A 21,825-nucleotide genomic window follows, 5' to 3' on the forward strand; every position below is an offset into this window, starting at 1 on the left:
TAGTTCAATCAGGAGTACAAAGTAGCCAATCAAGATCTATTAGTCCTATTGTCGGAAGCAGAATCTTGAAGCTGTCACACAGAGGCTGGGGTTTCTAACGAGTCACACCTGGATCAGGTGTGAAGGACCCTTTACGGAAATGATAAAAAAAAGCAAGAATGGGGGGGAGTGGGGATGTAGAAGCTATAGGGATGCTTAAAAGCCAGAAAATAAAATTGCTTGCTGTGGGGAAGGGGGGGGGGAAGTCGGGAAAGAAATAGTAGAAAAGATTCCCCCCCCCCTTTAACCCCCTTTCCGACTAGCCCCTCGACTCCCCTCTAGATTTTTTTTTTTGTGTCTAGGCCTGTGCTCAGAGCGCAGCAGCGGCGAATTCGCTTTGATGTTGGCGGTCTGGCGGAGATCAGAGAAGAGGTAGACACCACGTGATTGGCCTGGGCTCATATGTCGAGTAGAGAAGTTGAGTTCTGTCCCTTTGCTTGGATTTATTATTGCGCGTTCCAAAAACACAGCGGGGGGGAAAATTGAAAAGGGGAAGAGAAACAAAAAACTAACTGCAAAGAATGCAAGGAAATAGATATAAATAACACTATCACAAATCTCTTAAATAGAGCTGCTGTGCATCGTATCAAAAGCTTACTATTCGTAAAAGTGCTTTGTGTGTGTGTGTGTGGATAACTCTAACAAAGGACGAAAGATTGGATCCGCCGACCGTGAGCGCAACTTTTCATTAATCCAGATTTGGTGGTTTCTTTTTTGGAAGAGTTCATACGAAGCCAATTTTGTTTTTTTTGTTTTCATTCTTGAGGACCTGGATTTGTCTAGTTTGTATTGTGTTTGGTGATATTCTTTTAGATCGGAGTTCAAAGTGGTAAAATATTATCTATATCTAAAACAAATTCTTCGCTTTTTTTGTTTTTTAAATTGGCGATTCGGAAGCTAATCCGTAAATAGAAACTAGTTTGGTGTATCCGGCGTACATAATACGGAAGTATTGCAACGTGATTTTATCAATTAGTATTTTATATTAACTTTTTAGCGCCTAACAATCAAAATAAAAATTTAACTTTTAATATGAAAATCTCCAGCAAAATGGATAAAGTATTTAATCTGTGATGTGTATCGGACGATACATAATTACATTCTAATGTGCTAATGAAGTTTAAAAAAAAAATAATTTTGCACAAATTAGAACTAAACTTTTAGCTTAAAGTTGGCTGTTATCTTTGTGTCCAGCACTTACTATCTAGCCACTAGAGTCCAAGGATAGCGACCTTGCCTAGAGCTGAGTATGTGTATTTATTCATTCATATTCACAAACAATAAAACTATATAAGATAAATTGCAGATAGAATATATATATATATATATACATGATATTTACGCACTATGGAGTATAGCACTGTTCTGAAAATAAAAGCACGCGGATCAGAAAATACAATACTAAAAACAATTTGAAGATAAATTTTATGCTACTGTAGATATACACATCTTTATTATGATGTACCGGTACTTAAAAAAAAAAGACAGCTGCCAACTCTGGTACATCTTGATCCTTGTAAAAATTTCTCTTTTAAACGTCTCTTGTAAGCTTCTCACTTTCTGTTGTCGTCTGCTATTGGCGTACTTCTGAAGGCGGGGAAAAATTGTCTATTTGTTTTATGAACTGATACTGCCAAGGTTAATTCTTTGATCCAGGTACAGTTACTTCCCATTAGCTGTAGAAGTAGTGCTTTTGTCTTAGTATTAGGGAAGGGGGGGGGGAGGAAAAATGTTAAAAAAAAAAATGTAAAATCGTAAATAAAAAAAAACAACACACATTTTGTAAGATTAAAAAAAGCTTAAAATATAAGTTATATTTTTTTCTCTCTCTTTATATTTCAGACGAATTTATTATCTATTAACTGGATCTTCTTCTTAAGCTTTGAAGTTTAAGGGAGAGAACAAATATCTTTGAACACTAAAAACGAGTAGGAGTTGTCTCCTTTGATTTGGATTACTACAGCCAAGGGCTCTAACTCTACTGAAAAAGTCAGTTTTAAAAAACAACAAACAGTTTCACGTGGAGTTTTTTATTTATTTTTTTTTATTTGAAGGAAAACTAGAGTGCCCTACCCTGCCTCTTCTGTGCAACATTCAACAGGTGATTTCTAAGGTGAGTAACGCCGCTTTGAGGGTTAAACGAGTGATTGAGATTAGAACATTGGATCTACGTTGGCCAAGCAGAAAACCTGTTACTGAGGTGGGGCAGCAGAACCTTTTTTTTTAAACTCAAAGGACGAAATAGTTTTTTTTTTTTGGTGGGTAGTAGGGGGGCTTAACGCCTTATTCCGGTTTGTTTGGTGGACACCTACCGCATGTGTTCCGTTTTTTTTTTCTCTAGTGGACTATGCATGTACTTTTTGTGTTTAGCGACTAAAATGTGATATGGTATGGGTATGTTAAGTGGGTGCATTATGTTTTCAAAATAGGTGAGGGACTTTGTTAATAAAAATTGTTTTGTGATAAGACAGTGAGCGGGGCATAATTTGTCACTTTCAGTCAAAAGCCACTAAGGGATAACATGTACATTGCGTGGCCAGTGCAATGACCAGCGTCTTAAAAAATATGTTTGGTAACTCTGGATATTCATGTAGTCTGCAATAACACAAGACCTATAACTCAGGACCAAATGAAATAAATTACCGATTAGGACTGATCCCTGAAAGTAAAATAAAAAAAAAATAAAAAAAAAAAATGGAAAGAACCGCACAGTAACTACCGTGTATCTCAATAGTGCACTATTTATTTTCCCTTTTCTATTCAAAACAAAATTAATAAATTATCACTAATTAATTAAATAATTGGTTATTTCACATTTTGGTTTTCGACAATGAATAATTGTGCCGAATTTCAACTTGATCCGAGAATGGGAAGCGGGAGAAATAAGGTGTACAAAATATGTACCAGACAGACAGACGGAGTGAGTTTATGTACGCTTTGTAAAAGACAGAGAGAGAGAGAGAGAGAGAAAGAGAGAGAGAGCTGCAAGCAAAAAGAGAATGATGAATAAGAAAGGAGAGAGATAAATGCTAGTTGGTTGAAATAGAGTAAGGGAGAGTAAGATAAGAAGGAGAGAGAGAGAGAGAGAGAGAGAGAGAGAACGGGAGAGAGAGATTGTTAAAGAGAAACTAAGAGGTTGAAGAATACGTTAGAGAGACTACAGAGATGTAGAGAGATTGAGAATGAGAGAGTAAGCAAGATGAAGGTGTAGAGATGGGGTTTGGAAAAGATAGTGATAGAGAGAGAGGGGTTAGAAGACAGAGAGAGAAAGGAAGAGAGAGCGAGAGTCGGGTGGGGGAGGTCTGTCTCTGATGTTTGTACGTACAGCCAGTATATATGAATCTAAGACATTTCAGAAAATGGAGCCTCTTCTTATCTACATGCACAGCAAACATCATTTGTAATTAGAAACTTGGGACTTTGGCTTCAAGTCCTTCAAAATAAAAACCAAAATTGTAGGCCTATTCATGTCTTGATAGTCGCCAAAATTAATCCAGTGGTTCCCAAACCGTTTCCTTAACGGAACACTTCGTGAATTCTGAGTATTTAGAGTAACACTTTTCTGTTTTTTTTTTTGTTTTTTTTTAACAAAGCTTATATCAACTAACTCTGTCTGGTCAAACGTTTGTATACGTTATTTCTCCCACACTCAATCTCGGATCAAGCTGAAACTTTGCACAATTATTTCTTTTACCTGACAAAACAAGAATCAATTAAAAAATTAACCAATTAGTTAATTAACTATTGGTAATTAATTATTTTCTTTGGGTATCTCGAACAAGGGAAAGAAATTGTACTTGACTGAAGCAGTGGTATAAACTGAACTAGACCCATTTATAGTTTGTCGTCTGACAATCACGAAAAATAGGAGGAGACTATAGAAACAACAGGTAACTATTCAATCTTCCATGTTCATAAGCTCTCCACTAGCAGAGTGGTTACCGTGTTGGCTTAGCAAGCATGAGAAGGCCTAAGCCATGAGTTTGAATTCAGGTCATTCATCCTTTTTTTTATATTTTTATAAATGCTTATTTATTGTTAGTCTAGATCTATTACAAATTTAATAATACATAACAGATCCTAACCAACTGATACAACTATTCTTAATTTAGTCATTTTTTCACTTATTTTTTTTATAAATACATTTTCTTTGGTACAGAGGTTAACACTTTCTCTCCTAATTGACGATACCAACGTTGATTCCACCAGAATGTGGTAAATAATTACGGTAGATTAGAGTTAATTTACGTGATTGTCAACTAGTCAATTATGCCAAAAGTTCGTGAAACACTTATTCAGGGCTAGCGGAACACAAGAATTTCGCGGAACCCAGTTTGGTAAATAATACTAACCAAAGAAAAACAACAACTTTGAAAGTTTACTTTATCTTTTAATAACTTATTAGTGGATTACTCATGAGAATTTTAATAATACATGCCACAGTGCTAGTGTAGAGGTTACATACAGATTTGTTCCTTTGTTTGATTGTCTGAAGTTTAAGAAATTCTTGGTTTTCATAATTTACATAATCCATGTGTGTTTTATTACAGCTTGCTACAGTGTTGCCAAGTGAACTAGATACAGATAAGTCAATTATAATGATGGCAACCACTGAAGCCCCACCATAAACTCCCTTTCAGTGTCTTGTAATAAACTTCAGACATGGATACTATAGTCAAAAGATGAGCAACAGTCCATTGACCAAGGGCCATTTAAGGTGAGCATCAATGAATTTTAGTAGTATGGTACTCAAGCTACTTCGACAACAGTTGTCACTACCTATATCGTATAGTACTTGATAAACAGTAACAGGTTCCACGTTAACAGAGACTAAAGAATGATTTGACCTTGATAACGTGCTAGCGTGCAGGGTTGGGGTTGGAGAAGGTTAGTTGTGTTGTGCAGGTCATTGTAAAGTTACATTATGTGGCTTTATATTTATTTCTGGTGTACTTGTGAATGGACCTCATTCACCGATCGTAAACAAACAACATTTAGCCACGTGATAATATTGATAAAACAATGAAAAAAAAACCTGTCACGAGACAGCCTTTATGGATTAAATATTTTGTATAGAAGATATAGAGAATCACGTGGCTAAATGTTGTTTGTTTACGATTGGTGAATGAGGTCCATTAGCTAACTGGTGTACACTTCACTAATGTCGCGCATGGCTACTATCGAATACTATAACAACAAACATGTAGATTCATAACTTGACGCAATGTATAGCAGACGATACATTTATTAGATATAAAATATTAACACACTGGCAAGTCCAGACAGCAAGGAATCACATAAATCAACAATATAATCCAATAGAATTCATCAAGTACATAATCATTAATGCCTTTCCCACAATTGGCATGATACGTCTATACACTTCTATGTCCGTGGTGACTACTGATTTTTGACCATGTGGTCAGCTCTCAGAACGAGACTTTTTACCCATCATACCAAGCAAAGCTAGGAGAATGTCTGTCGGCATTGTCTCTCTAACGTCTAAAGCCAGTTCTTGTTTTGGTGGATTGTAGACATTGATGCCTTTAAAAAGTGTCTATTGTCATGGAGACATTGATGCCTTTAAAAAGCGTCTATTGTCACGGAGTCATTGATGCCTTTAAAAAGCGTCTATTGTCACGGAGACATTGATGCCTTTAAAAAGCGTCTATTGCCATGTAGACATTGATGCCTTTAAAAAAAAAGCGTCTATTGTCATGTAGACATTGATGCCTTTAAAAAGCGTCTATTGTCACGGAGTCATTGATGCCTTTAAAAAGCGTCTATTGTCACGGAGACATTGATGCCTTTAAAAAGCGTCTGTTGCCATGGACACGTTGATGTATCGGGCTGCTTGGAAGAAGATAACTAACAGCAAAGACCAAAAATGAGCGAATTTTAGACCAAAGTATTCAGTACTTGGTCCAATCTACCAAGTCATAAATGGAGTTGACACTTTTCAAAGCGAAGATCGGAAACCATCATCTTTAGCTTCATAGGAAATGAGACTGTGCTCAATTTTTACCACGAAGGAGAAGCTTCAATTCGGGTTAGCGATAGTCTTTCCAAACTGCCGAGACCTTATAAACAATATCAACTCAATAATGACGAATACTGCGAACTTAAGTAGAGCCCCGTTTGACAACGGATTGGTCTGCTTCAGGAGAGGCAAAATATGTAGGTAGCAACTGGGTCTGCGTACTCATGTGAAATACTGCACTCATCTTTAATGTTCACTGTGCTTAACAGTACTGAAACATGGATTTAAATGATTCTATCAGCTGAGCTCATGAGCCTGCATAGGAATGTCTTTTAGTAAATGTACCGATACATACAAACTACTGGATTACTTTGTCATACAAAATATTTGTCATACGGGGGGGGAGGGAAGGGGGCCCATCAACATATTCTTGAACCCGGGCCCACTAGTACTTTGCTACGCCACTGTAACCACGGACGTGTTCAGTAGCACACTAATAACCACGGACGTGTTCAGTAGCACACTAATAACCATGGATGTGTTCAGTAGCACACTAATAACCACGGACGTGTTCAGTAGCACACTAATAACCATGGATGTGTTCAGTAGCACACTAATAACCACGGACGTGTTCAGTAGCACACTAATAACCATGGGTGTGTTCAGTGGGGAAATTAATACATTTAATTTCGTCTCCCCCCCCCCCCCCCCCCCCCCCCCCCCCCCACGAATTTCTCTATTTCACACACGAGCGCACACATAGAAACCTAAACAAGCACTCTCACACAGACCCATAGTCCTCAAACACATCATAGGACAGTGTTTACGTTACAACAGCGGCCCACTCGTTCTTCTTTGCGAACATAACATGTCATAACAGTTGTTGGAGCTGCTGATGTTGTGTGAAACTTTTATGGTGACTACCTTTTGAGGAAGATGTCATGGAGCCAACACAAAAACCAAGGTCTGTTACCTTTCCCCCAGCTGAGATCAGCGGTCAGTTGGTTAGGCTTAATGACTTATGAATGTTCTCACAATTTGATGAAATCTACTAGGATTTGAACACGTAACCTTTACAACGGCAGCCGAGCAGTTAAATCATCGACTTAAAAATGTATCAATTTCTGAAGCTTTGAAACGATCGCCTGGCATCCTTAGGTACATCTACGATGTGTTGAGGCTTTTATGAACAGCCTAAAAGAAAGTAGACAGTAGCTATCAATTAACTTACTGACCAAAGATAGTTACGTATTTAATCTTATTTCTGTCTTTATATCTACATTTGATAACTTTAGTAAAAAAAAGGAAAGTAAAGTTTCCCTTTCAGACCTTGCGATCTATGGGGCAGATGATGTTAAGGTCATCTGTTTCTATGGCCAACGGTTAACGAGCAGGGTGTTATGTGGTCAGCACAACGACCAACCGCCTTTACTTTCCCCAACTTAAGTCAGATACCCATTAGGGTTGGGTGGACTCAGGGGCGCCCTAATAATCCCGAAATTCATAATCCATCGAGATTCGAACTCAGGACCTCAGGTACGGAAACCAAGCGCTTAACAACTCAGCCACCGCGCCCCCTTGGTAACTTTAAGTATATCTTTAATATCTTTATATTTTTCTATATCTTTATCTTAAGTATCTTTATGATTATCTATATCCTTATGACGTCTATATTTTTATGTATATCTGTGTCTAGTATTTATCGTTAGCATCTAGGCCTAAATTGTGCAGATATGCCTAAAATCAAAATCAAATCAAATCGTGAGCATCTTTATTCTTATTGATATCTTCACCGGTACCTGGTACCCGTAGGATGCGGTACCTATATCTTAAGTATCTATGTAGCTGTTTTAACACTTAGTATCAGCATTTTTATCCATATTTCTTCATTATCTTTAGCATTTGTATCATAATATGTATATCCTCGGGTCTATACTACTATCTTAAGTATCTTATCTTATCTTTATTGTGGTATTTATCTATATCTGTTTATATCGAATTTATATCTTTAGTTTTAGCTTCGTCTTGATGCTATTATATTATCTTATTATATTATATTAAGTACCTTTATTTTTATCTATATCTTTATCCATATCTTTAGGTATAAATCTCGTTTGCATTTATACATTAAGTATATCTATATCTATATGTACATCTTTAGTATTTTTAACTTTGTATGCTTATATTTATCTTCCATATCTTTATCTAGTGTATCTTTTCTATGTCAAGTTAAATTATTGTTGTTATTTTACGGTCATTAACGTCACGTCCTGGTTCCGGTGGTGAGGAGATAGTCCTGCCAAGAGCTAATCAGCCATCCCACGAGATCAAAACCCCCTAGTTTAAAAGTGACTTGTGATAAGATGGGAACTTGGGGCCTTTGACATGTCAGTCCTATCGTCGTCCTGACAGTCACAAAGCCACCTATTACAGATGATCAAAAGGTCTCCTCCTGTCACCGACCGAAGCTCACGTCTGAAGAGGAATCTATAAAACTCATTGGATAGTGACGTGAACTATAGGACATCAAACACGGCTGTTCTCTGTTTTGTTCACACTCCCACCGTTTCGTTTTCCTCCTCTATCATAAGTGCTTCATCTTTTTAAAATATTCCCACCTTCTAATTCATTCATTGAGGCTCTTCCATCTTTGACCTTCACCGGAAATACGTTTTTTTTTTATTCAAAACAAATGTTGTGTGTGATATACGGAGGAGGCGATGCGGGGAATTATGGAGGGCGATCTGTAGCGAGGTGTGAGACATACGAACTATTTTTTGTGTGTGTGGTTCTCCTTGTTACTCCATTACTTTTCATTGGCTCTAACTTACCTTGTATTCAGAGTATTATGTATTCTCTCTTATGGTCTCTTCTCTCTTATTCTTACTAATGGTCAAACCTGGCAATTGTTTTTTTTTTTGAAGAGGGGGGTAGCATACATTGTTGATTGCTATGATGTCAACCACCCTCCTGGTGAGATAGATAGCTTTTAATTATGCGTTCCACTTTCTGCTTCCTACTTAACAATAAACAGCAGGGCCGGTCTTAGGCATAGGCAAACTAGGCGGCCTCCATTGTTTCAAACTGGGTAGTGGCTTTAGGGTGTGCATATAACATTTGATGCTGCAGCTTTTTTTTTTCTAGCTCTTCTTATAGTTTTTGCTTCAAAGATTTTTGTCTTGTCATTAGTTTGTAGAGATTTACATCTGGAGTCTCAGGTTTGGTATTGTCTGTTGAGTTTTATCTCCGAGGATTCCCGTAGAATTTTGTCCTGGTTTGTCATTTTTCTGTGGAATTTTTTCTCTGAAAGTCTCATGTGATAATTCACTGCTGCCCATATTTAAAAAGCTTATATCAACTCCGTCTGTCTGTCTGGTACAAATTTTGAACCCGTTATTTCTCCCACATTTATTCTCGTATCAACTTCAAACTTTACACAATTTTTTATTTTAACTCAGAAAACATGAATCAATTCAAAAGGTAACCAGTTGGTAAGTTAAATATTGGTAATGAATTATCTTGTTGAAATAGGAAAATAAGTAATTATTTTTTTTAGAGATATAGTTGTAAATGTGAAGTTCTTCCCCTCAAAATTATTTTTAAAAGTATTTTTATATTTTGCTTGTTTGAGACACTTTGAACGTTATTTCCTGGTGTCACTTATTGAACCGAGAACTGGCCCGTTAGTACAGAACGCGCCTTGAGTGACAAATACTCGTTAGTGTAAGTGTAAGTGTACTATAAATAGAAGAGTATAAGTTTACACCATATGATACCTCCCGAAAAAAAAAAGGTTAATGAAATATGAATAAATTTATGTTAACTGTTGTTTGTCTTTCTCGTTGTGACACTTTTTTTTTGTTCGTTTTAATTGAAACAAAATTCAAATTTTGAGTTTTGTGCGACTAATATTTTTTTCCGATTAGAGAACGACTTTAATAGGTCAAGCCTCGTGTTTAAAAGGGAGAGCCTCGTTTTGGAAAAAAAAAGCTGGCAGAAAAGGGCAAAAATGGCTGAGCTTGTGACGAGAATTTCTTTTTGAATCAAAGAATCTTGAGCCTGATCAAAGGTAGATATATCAGCTCTCCAGAGACCAGAGTTCATTTCAAGTTTTGACCAGAAAGGGTCGACTCGGGGCTACAAGCGCTACCTCTTTTTGCTTTGTGCTCCCCGCTCCCCTTTTTTTTTTTTTAATTTCCTTTGTGGTCTTTGGAACCCTCATTGGTTGAAACGCCCCTGTTTTATACTCATTGATATGTGAAGAACAAGTTTGGGCATAGAGCAAGCTTTGACTTCTTCTGTTTGAACAGTGTATGCGTGTGTGTGAGGATTCTGTGTGTGTGTATGAAAGCGTATATCAAACGCGCAGAGATTCTCAAAACATTTATGCACTTATTGCTAACAATTGAAATCTCTTTATAAATCGTATGAATTTAAGACATTCCTTCCAAAGAAGATGATTACGTCCTACGCATATTCGTTAATCGAGTCTTCCGTGTTAATTAAAAGGTTAATGGGATTGTTCGTATTTCTTCCATGCCACGTGGTTGTGTTGTTTACATTAATGGCTTCCATGTCACGTGGTTGTGTTGTTTACATTAATGCTTCCATGCCACGTGGTTGTGTTGTTTACATTAATGCTTCCATGTCACGTGGTTGTGTTGTTTACAGTAATGACTTCCACGTCACGTGGTTGTGTTGTTTACATTAATGCTTCCACGTCACGTGGTTGTGTTGTTTACATTAATGCTTCCACGTCACGTGGTTGTGTTGTTTACATTAATGCTTCCATGTCACGTGGTTGTGTTGTTTACATTCATGACCTTATTGATTCCATTGTAATTGGAAAATGAAAATAGTCTAGATCTATACATCTTTAAGAAATAAAAAGTATTTTACAATAATTCACTAATTGATATGATTATTTAGTTGACCTAATTGATGTAGGCAATTACTAGAAATAGATCTACATCTTATCACCGGAAGACATTGCCATTATTGGTCATGTGTAAGAGCATAACCGCGTGATTTATTTTAAAGTAGGTCAGAGATTCGGAACAACCCCATAGCACTACGGAAGAAGAAGCACTTGTATACATTTGTCCTAGCATATGGAATAAGAAATGTGTGTTTATCTTTATAATAATAATAATAATAATAATAATCTTTATTATCCGTAAGGAAATTTGTCTTACTGGGTCTTTCTGGGTATTTGTAGATTGTGCTTTTTTTGTGTGTGTGGTATCTTTAAGGTATCCAATGTTTTATGTATTATTGCTAGTTTAATTTTTAGCTTTTTAGTCTTCTGTCCTGACGCTAACGCTATTCTAATGGTCCCGAAAGTTGTGAAGTTGAATCGAATCAATTTTTTGGTTGCTACCAATACGGGTGAAGCAAAAAAAAAAACAAAAAAACCCGAATGTGAGTTAGAAAAAAAAAGACCCAGTCACTCACTTTCATTGACCCAGAGTTTCTTTCCTTTCACGGATCTCTCGAGTTAGTTGCCAGATCAAAGACTTTTTCTCTACCGGTAGTCTATTGTAGACCCGTGAACTGGTTCACAATATGACCCCCGCCCCCCCCCTTTTTTTTTTCTCCCTAGGTTCGATGCTATCTCCATGTTATAGGCGCCCCACTCTCGCCCTCTTTTCTCACGCCCCTCACTCTTCCTCCCAGCCAAGTTATCACACCTCATAGTTGCCCCTCCCTCCACTTCACCTTTGTTGTTTCCTCTGTTCGACCTGAGAGCAGCATTTCTCCATTGAAATAGACTTGCCACATCAAAGGTGACCAAAATATGAAGGCGTAATTAAGACCCGAATCTAGACCAGGACAAACAAAAAATGTATTAAAAAAGAGAGAAAGAGAGGGAGGGGAGTATTAAAATAATTTTTTAAAAATAATTTTGAAGAAATAATTAAGTTTAAATTTTTTTTGTCATTCATGCATGTATTAACCCAAATTTTAATTAACTTTCGAAGCTCTTTCAGACTACAAAACAAGCAAAATTCAGTGACCAGGAAAGGAACAGACTAACAAACAAAGCTTACCTACTTCCAAAGAACTCCGTCCTTAAAACCAATAATTTGCGAGTTATTTTCCTTATTCGATATCAAACAAAATTAATTAATTACTATTAATTAATTGATTATTTTGTGTATTAAATCATGTTTTGTTAGGTATAGATAATTGTTTAAAGTGTCAACTCGATCGGAGGATTTGTGAAGGAGAAATAGAGTATATACAGCTAAATTTGTTTGGGTTTAGTCCCCTTAAATAATTGTTAACTCTATTTCTCCTTCACAACAAGGGAAACTAATACTTCAGTATTCATATATATATATATACAGCTAAATTTGTTGGGTTTAGTCCCCTTAAATAATTGTTAACTCTATTTCTCCTTCACAACAAAGGAAACTAATACTTCAGTATTCATATATACAGCTAAATTTGTTGGGTTTAGTCCCCTTAAAAATTGTTAATAAATACTGGAGTATTAGTTTCCCTTGTTGCTATTAAACAAAATAATTAATTACCAGTAATTAATTGTCTAATCGGTTACTTTTTGTTTACATTGATTCATGTCTTGTTTACTTCAATGAATAATTGTGCGAAGTTTCAGCTTGATCTCAGAATGGGTGTGGGAGAAATAACGTGTACACACTTTAACAAGACAGACAGACAGACAGACGGACAGACAGAGTGAGTTGATATAAGCTTTGTACAAAATTTGGGACCGTTACAACAATAAAGGAAATGACCAATTCTATAGAACAAGTAGATGGCTTTTGTGCACATCTAAAAGTACATGCCGTGGCATCCAGGGCACCAAGAGGGCATATTTAAAGATTAGGAGCTCCTACAGAAATTAACATACATTGCAGTTCACCATTACCATCTCTTTGAAAAGCAGTTAACACGTAAAATCATTGTGACGATTTGTTATGCATTTAACAAGAATTATTTCATTAAAAAATAAAGCCATGGGAGTTCGTGTAACACGCAAACTCCTGGTTGGCCCTAATGGGCCAGCTCAACTCAAACAAAGCGTTGCACATAATCACAGATACATTACACCATTGTCCAAACTTTTTAGGCTCGGGTTCATATAAATTTCAGCCAAGCGTGTTACGTGACGAGACAATGCTAGAACTGGAACCAAGCATCTAGGGGTTCATTACGCACTGAGCAGAACTTTCTATTAGCAGAGGAACGACGGATATAGCTCGCGGGCTGTGGGTTTAATCATCAGAAGATGCGAATTAACACAAACTGCATGATAAATCTGTTTCTATGTTTCTATGACGTGCTGGCATAAACTATGCCATAGAATAAGGGAAATCAAATTGAGCTGAATTTTAGCACATTTTCTCTCTATTACTGTTTCTTTTTGTCCTTCTTTCTCTCTCTCTCTCCCATCACACTCAACCCTTTCTTTCTCTGACTTTCTCTTGTCAGCTTTATTTAACTCTTTTCCTTTCACTTACACTTTCTGTCTTTTTCTCTTTTTGCCTTTTCTCTCTTTTTCACTCTTTCTCTTTCCTCCTATCTCTCTTTCTTCTCTCTCCCTTTCTCTTTCTCTCCCTCTCACATCTCTTTGCTTCTCTCACTGCCTTTCTCTCATTTTTTCTCTTTCTTTCTCTTTGTTTTTTCACTTTCCCTTTTTCTATCCATCTTTCTATCTCCTTCCTCTGACTCTCCTTACTTATTCTCTCTCTCTCCCTTTCCCTCTAGTTTCCCTCATACTCTCTTCATGTGTTTGCCACCCCTCCTCCAATCTACTCACTAATTTACCGTCACTCGGTCTCCAGTTACCATATTTGTTGTTTGGTAACACCTGACTGCGCCACCCCCCCTCCCGGACACACTTCCATAAATGTAACGCCTCGCGCGCCTTGCACGTGATTATCTGAAGGCATCGCCTACGAATCCCATTGTAAGCCCTAGCGGGCGCGCTCTCTGAAGTATTTCGAGGTCTGGAAAGGTTATCTCGATAACATTATCCCTAATTCTCTCTGATCATGATAAGTCCTGAGAAATGATGGTCGTTTTGAGCATCGCAAACATATCTGGACATGTGTAGGGGAGGGAAAGAGAAGAGTCCTCAATTACTCTATTTGAGTTCTCTCTAAATGTTACACGTTTTAACCTTGGCTCAAACAGAAGAAAGCGTATCAATTACTGGTAAGAGTTTTGAAAACAAAAAAATATCAAAAATCTTGTTTTGATTGTTGAATCCATTCATTTTTTGGTAATGTTAAACTTATAACCCTTCCTGTCAGGACTGAGTTCTGGTCAGCCTGGGTTCTCCTGTTTACTGTAGAGGAGAAGGGGGGCAATTCAGGTTGTTGACTTCATAACTGTTATTGTTTTGGATTGTTTTACTTGGTGAGATGTTTTAGTTGAATAGGATGTAACTCATAAGAGACCACATCAATATTCCAATGGTGCTCCTTAAATATTTATAATCCTATTTCTATATAATAAACAGGAGGCCTATGATATAATACGCAGGTCTGCCATCAAAACCAACAGCATTTAGCCACGTGATTCTCTATCTCTTCAAACAAATTACCATCTAATTTTTAATACACAATAGCTATCACATGACAGTTTTTTTTTTCGTTGTTTTATCAATATTATCACGTGACTAAATGTTGTTATTTACGATTGGTGAATGAGGTCCATTTGCATAAATTACTCCAAGAGCACATTATGACGATATAATATAAATAAATAAATATATAAAGAGTATTTTATTAGGTTTTGTTTTTCTAGTTATAAAATATAGTTCAGTGTTGTATGTATTAGAGCTACTCTACTTTTTATTCTTCTGTCCTGAAGTGTCTCTAAGTTTAATGGTTTTACTCATGGTGTTACTCTAGTCACATTTGAATAATCTGTTTGTTATAAATCTCACTACTCCATGTTGTATTTGTTCTCTGAAGTTTTCTCTGAAAGTTATTTGGGTACAGATGCATAGATAACTGGCCGATCTCTCACAATGAACTATTTTTGCTGCATTTTATATATATATTCAATTTACTTGAGTTGGAAATAAATAAATAAATAAATGATAGACTGTCTCTAACAAAATAACGCTGAATAAATGTTACGAAAAATCCAATGTTGACAGTTCGTGGTAAACGGCGCACATATTTAAATTTTTTTTAAAAATGTGTCTGACTGGCTTAAACTGTTTAGACCACCTGTAAAAAGGGTCAGAGTTCAAATCCCTCCATCCCTAAGTCACTGTTATGGAGTGAGTGTGTTTCCTAGGTGACGGTAAGGAGAAGTTAAGCGATTGGTTGGAGGCTGTGCAGTGAGAAATTGCAATAGGGTCTAGCGTAATGCAAATGTTAAACGGGAGACGATCTAGAGCAGTGTTTCTCAAACTGTGTTTCGCAGAACCCTAGTGTCCCTCGAGGCTTTAATAGGTGTTCCGCCAACAACTGGAATAATTAATTAGTAAGCCACTACGTGAACTAATCTCTCTATAAAAAAAAAATCAAAATGTTCCGCTAAATACTCAGAATGTGCGAAGTGTTCCGTTAAGGAAAAAATTTGGAGAACCACTGATCTAGAGACCCGAAAGAGTAAAGACGTGTTTTTAACGTGAGTCAGAGTTTTTAAAAATATCATTTCATATGATTGTTAGTAGATTTATATCTTGTTTCAAGTTGAATCTGTGTATAAATAAAAGTTATATTGAGGTCTTGGTTCACAAAAGAAATGTGTTAAAGTTATTTTAATGTTATTTCTTCCAAATATAATACGACTACGTCGGTTTAGTTGTACTAGTTGCTGGAGGCTACAGGCCAACGACTGACCAACAACACTTAACCCACATTTCATGGTGGTTGTGAGGCATGTGTGCTGAACTGTCGTTCAGTCGTCTCTATGGTCCTGTGCTCAAACCCTGCACGCTGCAATCTCCCCCCCCTCCTTTCCCGTTGTTACGAGAGGTTTGGACTAGGAAGTATCTTCAACTCCAAAGAGACACTCGAAACATGTACAACATTTTTTTTTACCAAACACAAGAGATTTAACCAAAGCGCACTGAGCATGATTAGAACATTCTAAAAAATAACAGGATACGCCTCTGACTTTAAAAAAAAAATGATCAAAGATTTCATTGTTACACGCGAGTCGTAAGCTTTGAATACAAGTTGAAAACGCTCAATAGCCTTTCTATCAAAACCCACTTCAGTAATCCTAACGTCAAGAGCTTGAGAACCCCCTGGCAGACAGGCCCTCCTGCGCTACCGTAGAATTAAACGGCGTCAAGTCATAAAGCAAATGCTGGAATGGGTGGCATGTCTTTAAACACAAATGAACAAATGATTTCACCTTTATTTGTTTTGTACTTAGACTGATGAGAAAAACAATCACCCTCTCACAACGGCGCCCCTGTGTCCTCCTCCCCATTTCCCTCCCCCCCCCCTCCTCCTTTCATGTTTTTGTAGATGTACGACTAGTTAGGGTACTGTACTTCTGCTGCTCCCCTGTTCGCGGCATTCATCCTGCGAGGTTCCAGACAAATATTATCGTTATTTGTTTTCCCCTCCTTTCATGTTTTCAGGTTTATTATTGTGTCCATGTCTCGGAGGTCGTAGCTCCTGGGAAATGGAGACTGGTTGGTAGCACTGCTAGCAGGTAGCGATCCGCTTGATAAATAAGTCGAACAAAATCACCACTTTAGATAAAAAAAAAGACGAAACTTCTTGGCGCGACATGCTGGGAGAAATAGCAAGTCATCTGCCTTTTTATTTTGGAACTAATTTCATGTGAAATAAACATGGATTGAAGAACAACATTTGTTTCCAAATATTGAACTGCTAATATAGAACTTTTTTTATTAGATTTAGATTAAATCTATCTATCCTTCTACATATCTATCAATCTGTCTATCTATCTATCTATCTATCTATCTATCTATCTATCTATCTATCTATCTATCTATCAGTCAGTCTGTCTGTCTGAAGTCTGTCTGTCTGTCTGTCTATCTATATCTATCTATCTATCTATCTATCTATCTATCTATCTATCTATCTATCTATCTATCTATCTATCTATCTATCTATCAGTCTGTCTGTCTGTCTGTCTGTCTGTCTGTCTCTCTGTCTCTCTGTCTGTCTATCTATCTATCTATCTATCTATCTATCTATCTATCTATCTATCTATCTATCTATCAGTCAGTCTGTCTGTCTGAAGTCTGTCTGTCTGTCTGTCTATCTATATCTATCTATCTATCTATCTATCTATCTATCTATCTATCTATCTATCTATCTATCAGTCTGTCTGTCTGTCTGTCTGTCTGTCTGTCTGTCTCTCTGTCTCTCTGTCTGTCTATCTATCTATCTATCTATCTATCTATCTATCTATCTATCTATCTATCTATCTCTCTCTCTCTCTCTCTCTATATATATATATATATATATATATATATATATATATATATATATATGCCTGTCTGTCTATCTATCTATCTATCTATCTATCAGTCACAGAAAAACTTTCGTTTTTTAGATCTGGGAAAGGCCGGGCTGTTAAAGCTAGTACAAAATTATTCTTGTTGCTTATATCCGTAACACTAGATTCTAATGTCTTATTCTGCAGGCAGATGATGGAAGGGATCCTGATTCTTCTGGGAACATGGTCGGCGCTCACAACTGTCTTTTCCTCTACGTCAGCTTCCTCCATCATGTCAAGTTCGCCGTCAACGCCTCTGTCCCCGCCTCCAGTCGCCCAGACAACGCCTGGCGTCGCCAACACCACCGGTCGACTCCAGCAGCTGGGCACCCGCGGGCAGTGGCTCCTCAGGCACATCGCATCAATGACGCTCTCTTGCGGAGTAAAAGAGATGTCTAACATGAAGCGTAAGCTGCTGCGTCACTCGGAAGTCACGTGCAATGACGGGACGCCTGCTGGGTAAATATTTACCATTCTTTTGTATACATGGAACGCATTTATAATAAGGTAATTCAATAAGTACGAGGGAATTGAGTGATTCATAACACTTATTATTCCCCAAAAATCAAGCTGATGACCCAATATCAAAAATGTGCCGGAGATTTTTGTCTAAGTGAATAACTGATATCTATTTTATGCAATCACATATTTGCCTTTAACCTTACTTACTTACAGACCGTCACCCCTATTGGAGTATGGGCCGCCACCACTAAATTTTAATAGACTCTTATCCCTGTACTTTACAAAATTAAACACTTTCATTCTTCAAGTAGAAATGACGATACTGTTGAATACACACTATTAACAATAATATTACTTATTTAAAAAAAAAGATTCACAAAGGTATTTAATATGAAGCTTGATACTTATTAACTGTAGGACCCCAATTTATGATCGTCTCCCCTTTTATATGTTTATAAATAGAAACTTCTCAAACAGCAAACAAAATAAACACGTTTTCATTTTTAATTAACTCCCTTTCATTTTCCAATCTTCTATTTCAAAACTTGAATACTCGCATAACCAATAATATTTCCTGTTCACACATCTCTTAAGACCTTGAAGCATACAGTTGGTGTCAACCATAAGTGTCGCCTCCGTAGTGTTGGCTTCTATTATGTAAAATGAGTTTGTTACACTTGGCTTCTGATTCTGTCAAGCTGTAAGTTTTTCTATTTCAGCTATAGAGTTTGGTTCTTCTCAAGCGAAATCTAGATGAGGTTAAAAAAACCCAACTTTTTTCAGCTATAGAGGTTGGTTCTTCTCAAGCGAAATCTTGATGAGGTTAAAAAACCCAACTTTTTTCAGCTATAGAGGCTGGTTCTTCTCAAGCGAAATCTTGATGAGGTTAAAAAAAAACAACTTTTTTCAGCTATAGAGGTTGGTTCTTCTCAAGCGAAATCTTGATGAAGTTAAAAACCCAACTTTTTTTTTATCGCCTGTCGGTGTACAGTGTATTCAACAAAAGATTACAAATACACAATACATAATGGATGACTCAATTTAGGTTTTAGTCACTATCTACCCGGGACATCGGACACCTTGTTACACTTCTTGATCTAAACAGTGTCGCTAAGGATGGTCACTTTAAGTTGGAAAGATCTTTATCATTGCTCCGTTATGCGTTACATTGAAGCGTTTCTTGCGCAAATAAAGCCTATATTAAACTATATTAAACTATATTTGGTGGCCTCCTTCAGTCGTAGAACGACTATGGTTCATCTCGAACACTTTTTCATATGGCTGTGGAGCCCTATTTTAGAGAGACTCTCCCTTCCACAAATATCGCAGGTTATGGTGGCATTCGCTTTTGCGGTAGAGGAGCCGGACATTTTCCGTGTGGCACGCTTTTCTTCCAGAGCTGAGGCCCATGTTTTTTTTACTGTCCATATCTTTCTTGGTCATCGTCTCTCCATCTAGTGCGGTCTAAGGCTTTGTCTTCCCAATGGTCAGTATCAATGTTCTGAGATCCCGTTTTATTATATCCACGTATTATATATATGCACATGAAATGTGATCGGCTTGGCCCACGATAGATCTACTCCTGATTGCGACTTACTGGCGTAGTAACTATGACGTGACGTGGATGTACACCCCCCCCCCTTTTTTTTAGCCCAAAATTTGGGCACGAGATTATTTGTTTACATCGCTGGGGTTATCTTTCATCGTTGTAACAAGAGGTTGAAGGTGAGCAGGGGCAGATAATCGCTTTATTTGATGTTATTTCCCCCCCCCCCCTTTTAAAAACAGGGGGCAGGTTTACAGCTTAGGATCAAAGAAATGCTTTTTTTTTCTCCTCCCGTTTTTTTCCTAAAGTAAATGCGGATGTGTTGAAATGTTCTTGGAAAGGTATGTGTGGTCGCAAGGGGAAAACTTGTCTCCCTTTTCACGTAGATAAAGGGAGATAATCAAAACGTTGTTCGTAAGGTTAAACAAAAGTATTTGCCCCTTACAGCCGTTACACCTTCGTGCACTTTGAGAGGAAGAAAAAAAAAGGGGGGAGATGAAATGCCCATCATTTTTAGATGACAGAGCCGGGATTAAATACATAGTTTTAATTTTTTTAGATTAATTTATTCATAATTATTCATAATTATTCATAGATCGAATTATCCATAACTACGTTATAAAGCTGCATAAGTTTATTCCAATCTAGAACCACAATAGCCTATATGCCAAAAGTGAGTATTTTATAGTTCTAAACACTGAACTCTAATATTATATACAGGTACTTTCTGTACTTTGTAGCTAATCAGTACTGTAGTACTCAGTGCTATGCAAGTAAAAGCTAAGTATTTATAGTTTTCCATTCATTATGAAAATACCCCTAAGAGATATGGGAATGAGCAACCAGGGGCGGATATAAGTGAGGGCGGACGGGGCTACAGATTCTTTAATTTAGGATTGATCAGAAAGGAAGGAAGGCAATAGTTTCGATATAGATCAAAGATCTCGGACCCAAAACTTAATAAAACACCTACAACATATCCAGCAGTTACTTGGCTTCATTCAACGAGAATCAGCTCTAATGTATAAACACACACACATACACATGTCTCACATGACTGCTCGAGAACAATGGACCTACAACGGACATGAGCTACCGACTGGCTGGACGCACACAGATACTAAACTATTCAACTGTACTACACAAATTCTACACCGACTCGCTGGACGCACACAGATACTATTCAATTGTACTACACAAATTCTACGTCAGTCCTTACGTCCACCAAACTATGGTTGGATGGGCATTTTGCTGGCCATATTATTCTACCTTCGTTGTCAGAAGGGACTTCTTTACTCTTCTAGCCTGCCTGAGACTGCATCTACTTTAACAACTTCCCGACTGGAATACGCCTTTAAATAATGCATAAATTTATTTTTTTACAATATTCGACAAAATCTTCGCTGCTTCCTCCGATCTAGAAACAAAGGCAGCTGCATGTTAGCATAAGTAATGTGGTTTGATGCTCTTCCGAAAAATTCCCATTCAGATGCAAAGCGCAGACGTTTCATCGTAAAGCGTCAAAATGTGTAGATTCGCAGCTGTAAAATTCTGTACAAGTCAGCCACGTGGCCTTGTTGGAGCTCCTCAAGAAACTCAAAGATATTCACCGGATTAGGTCTTTCAGACGACATTACATTCTAGGTCTCTTCCTGGCGACCTTGTGGCGACCTTGTGGAGACGTAAGCTAGAAGATGGTCTATCGGTAATGGAAGCACTTCCTTCATTGGGCTCCCACAGCGGGTTCTATTTAACAAGCACTATGGGTAGAGAGATGGTGACCAAGAAAGAAAACAACAACAACAACAAAACAAAAAAACAACAACAACAGCATGGCCTCAAATCTGCAAGAGAAGCGTGCCAAACGTGCCAAATATGGCTAGCTCCTCTACCACCAAAGCGAAAGCTACTTTAGCCTGTGATATATGTGGACGGGAGTATCTCCAGAATAAGGCTACATAGCCATATGAAAAAGGTTTTTTACGAGATGAACTAAAGTCATTACGACTGAAGAAGACCTACAACTAACAGAAGACAAGAAAATAAACGTTACGAGAAGTTCTGAAGGCGCAATCGTGCAGAATTATTTCGGATTCGGACAGAATCACGTGCAGAATTATTTCGGATTCGGACAGAATCACGTGCAGAATTATTTCGGATTCGGACAGAATCACGTGCAGAATTATTTCGGATTCGGACAGAATCACGTGCAGAATTATTTCGGATTCGGACAGAATCACGTGCAGAATTATTTCGGATTTCGGATTCGGACAGAATCACGTGCAGAATTATTTCGGATTCAGACAGTTTGTGATTCGATGTTAAT

At 37.4% G+C, this 21,825-nt stretch overlaps 1 protein-coding gene across 2 annotated transcripts in view; it reads left to right on the forward strand.

Moving 5' to 3' along the window:
• The first annotated feature begins 449 nt into the window (after window positions 1–449).
• Window positions 450–21,825, forward strand: part of LOC106064633 (palmitoleoyl-protein carboxylesterase notum1-like) — a 53,646-nt gene continuing 32,270 nt past the window's right edge. Inside the window, exons 1-4 of one of the 2 annotated variants that reach the window (XM_056033921.1) lie at window positions 450–868; window positions 1,882–2,152; window positions 4,590–4,756; window positions 17,639–17,950. In XM_056033921.1, the coding sequence (XP_055889896.1) occupies window positions 4,722–4,756; window positions 17,639–17,950 (347 nt within the window). In that variant the 5' untranslated portion in view covers window positions 450–868; window positions 1,882–2,152; window positions 4,590–4,721. The remainder of the gene's footprint in view (window positions 869–1,881; window positions 2,153–4,589; window positions 4,757–17,638; window positions 17,951–21,825) is intronic. The other variant, XM_056033920.1, reaches the window with a different exon arrangement.

Source organism: Biomphalaria glabrata, chromosome 6, assembly GCF_947242115.1.
Source record: "Biomphalaria glabrata chromosome 6, xgBioGlab47.1, whole genome shotgun sequence".
Lineage (NCBI taxonomy): Eukaryota > Metazoa > Mollusca > Gastropoda > Planorbidae > Biomphalaria > Biomphalaria glabrata.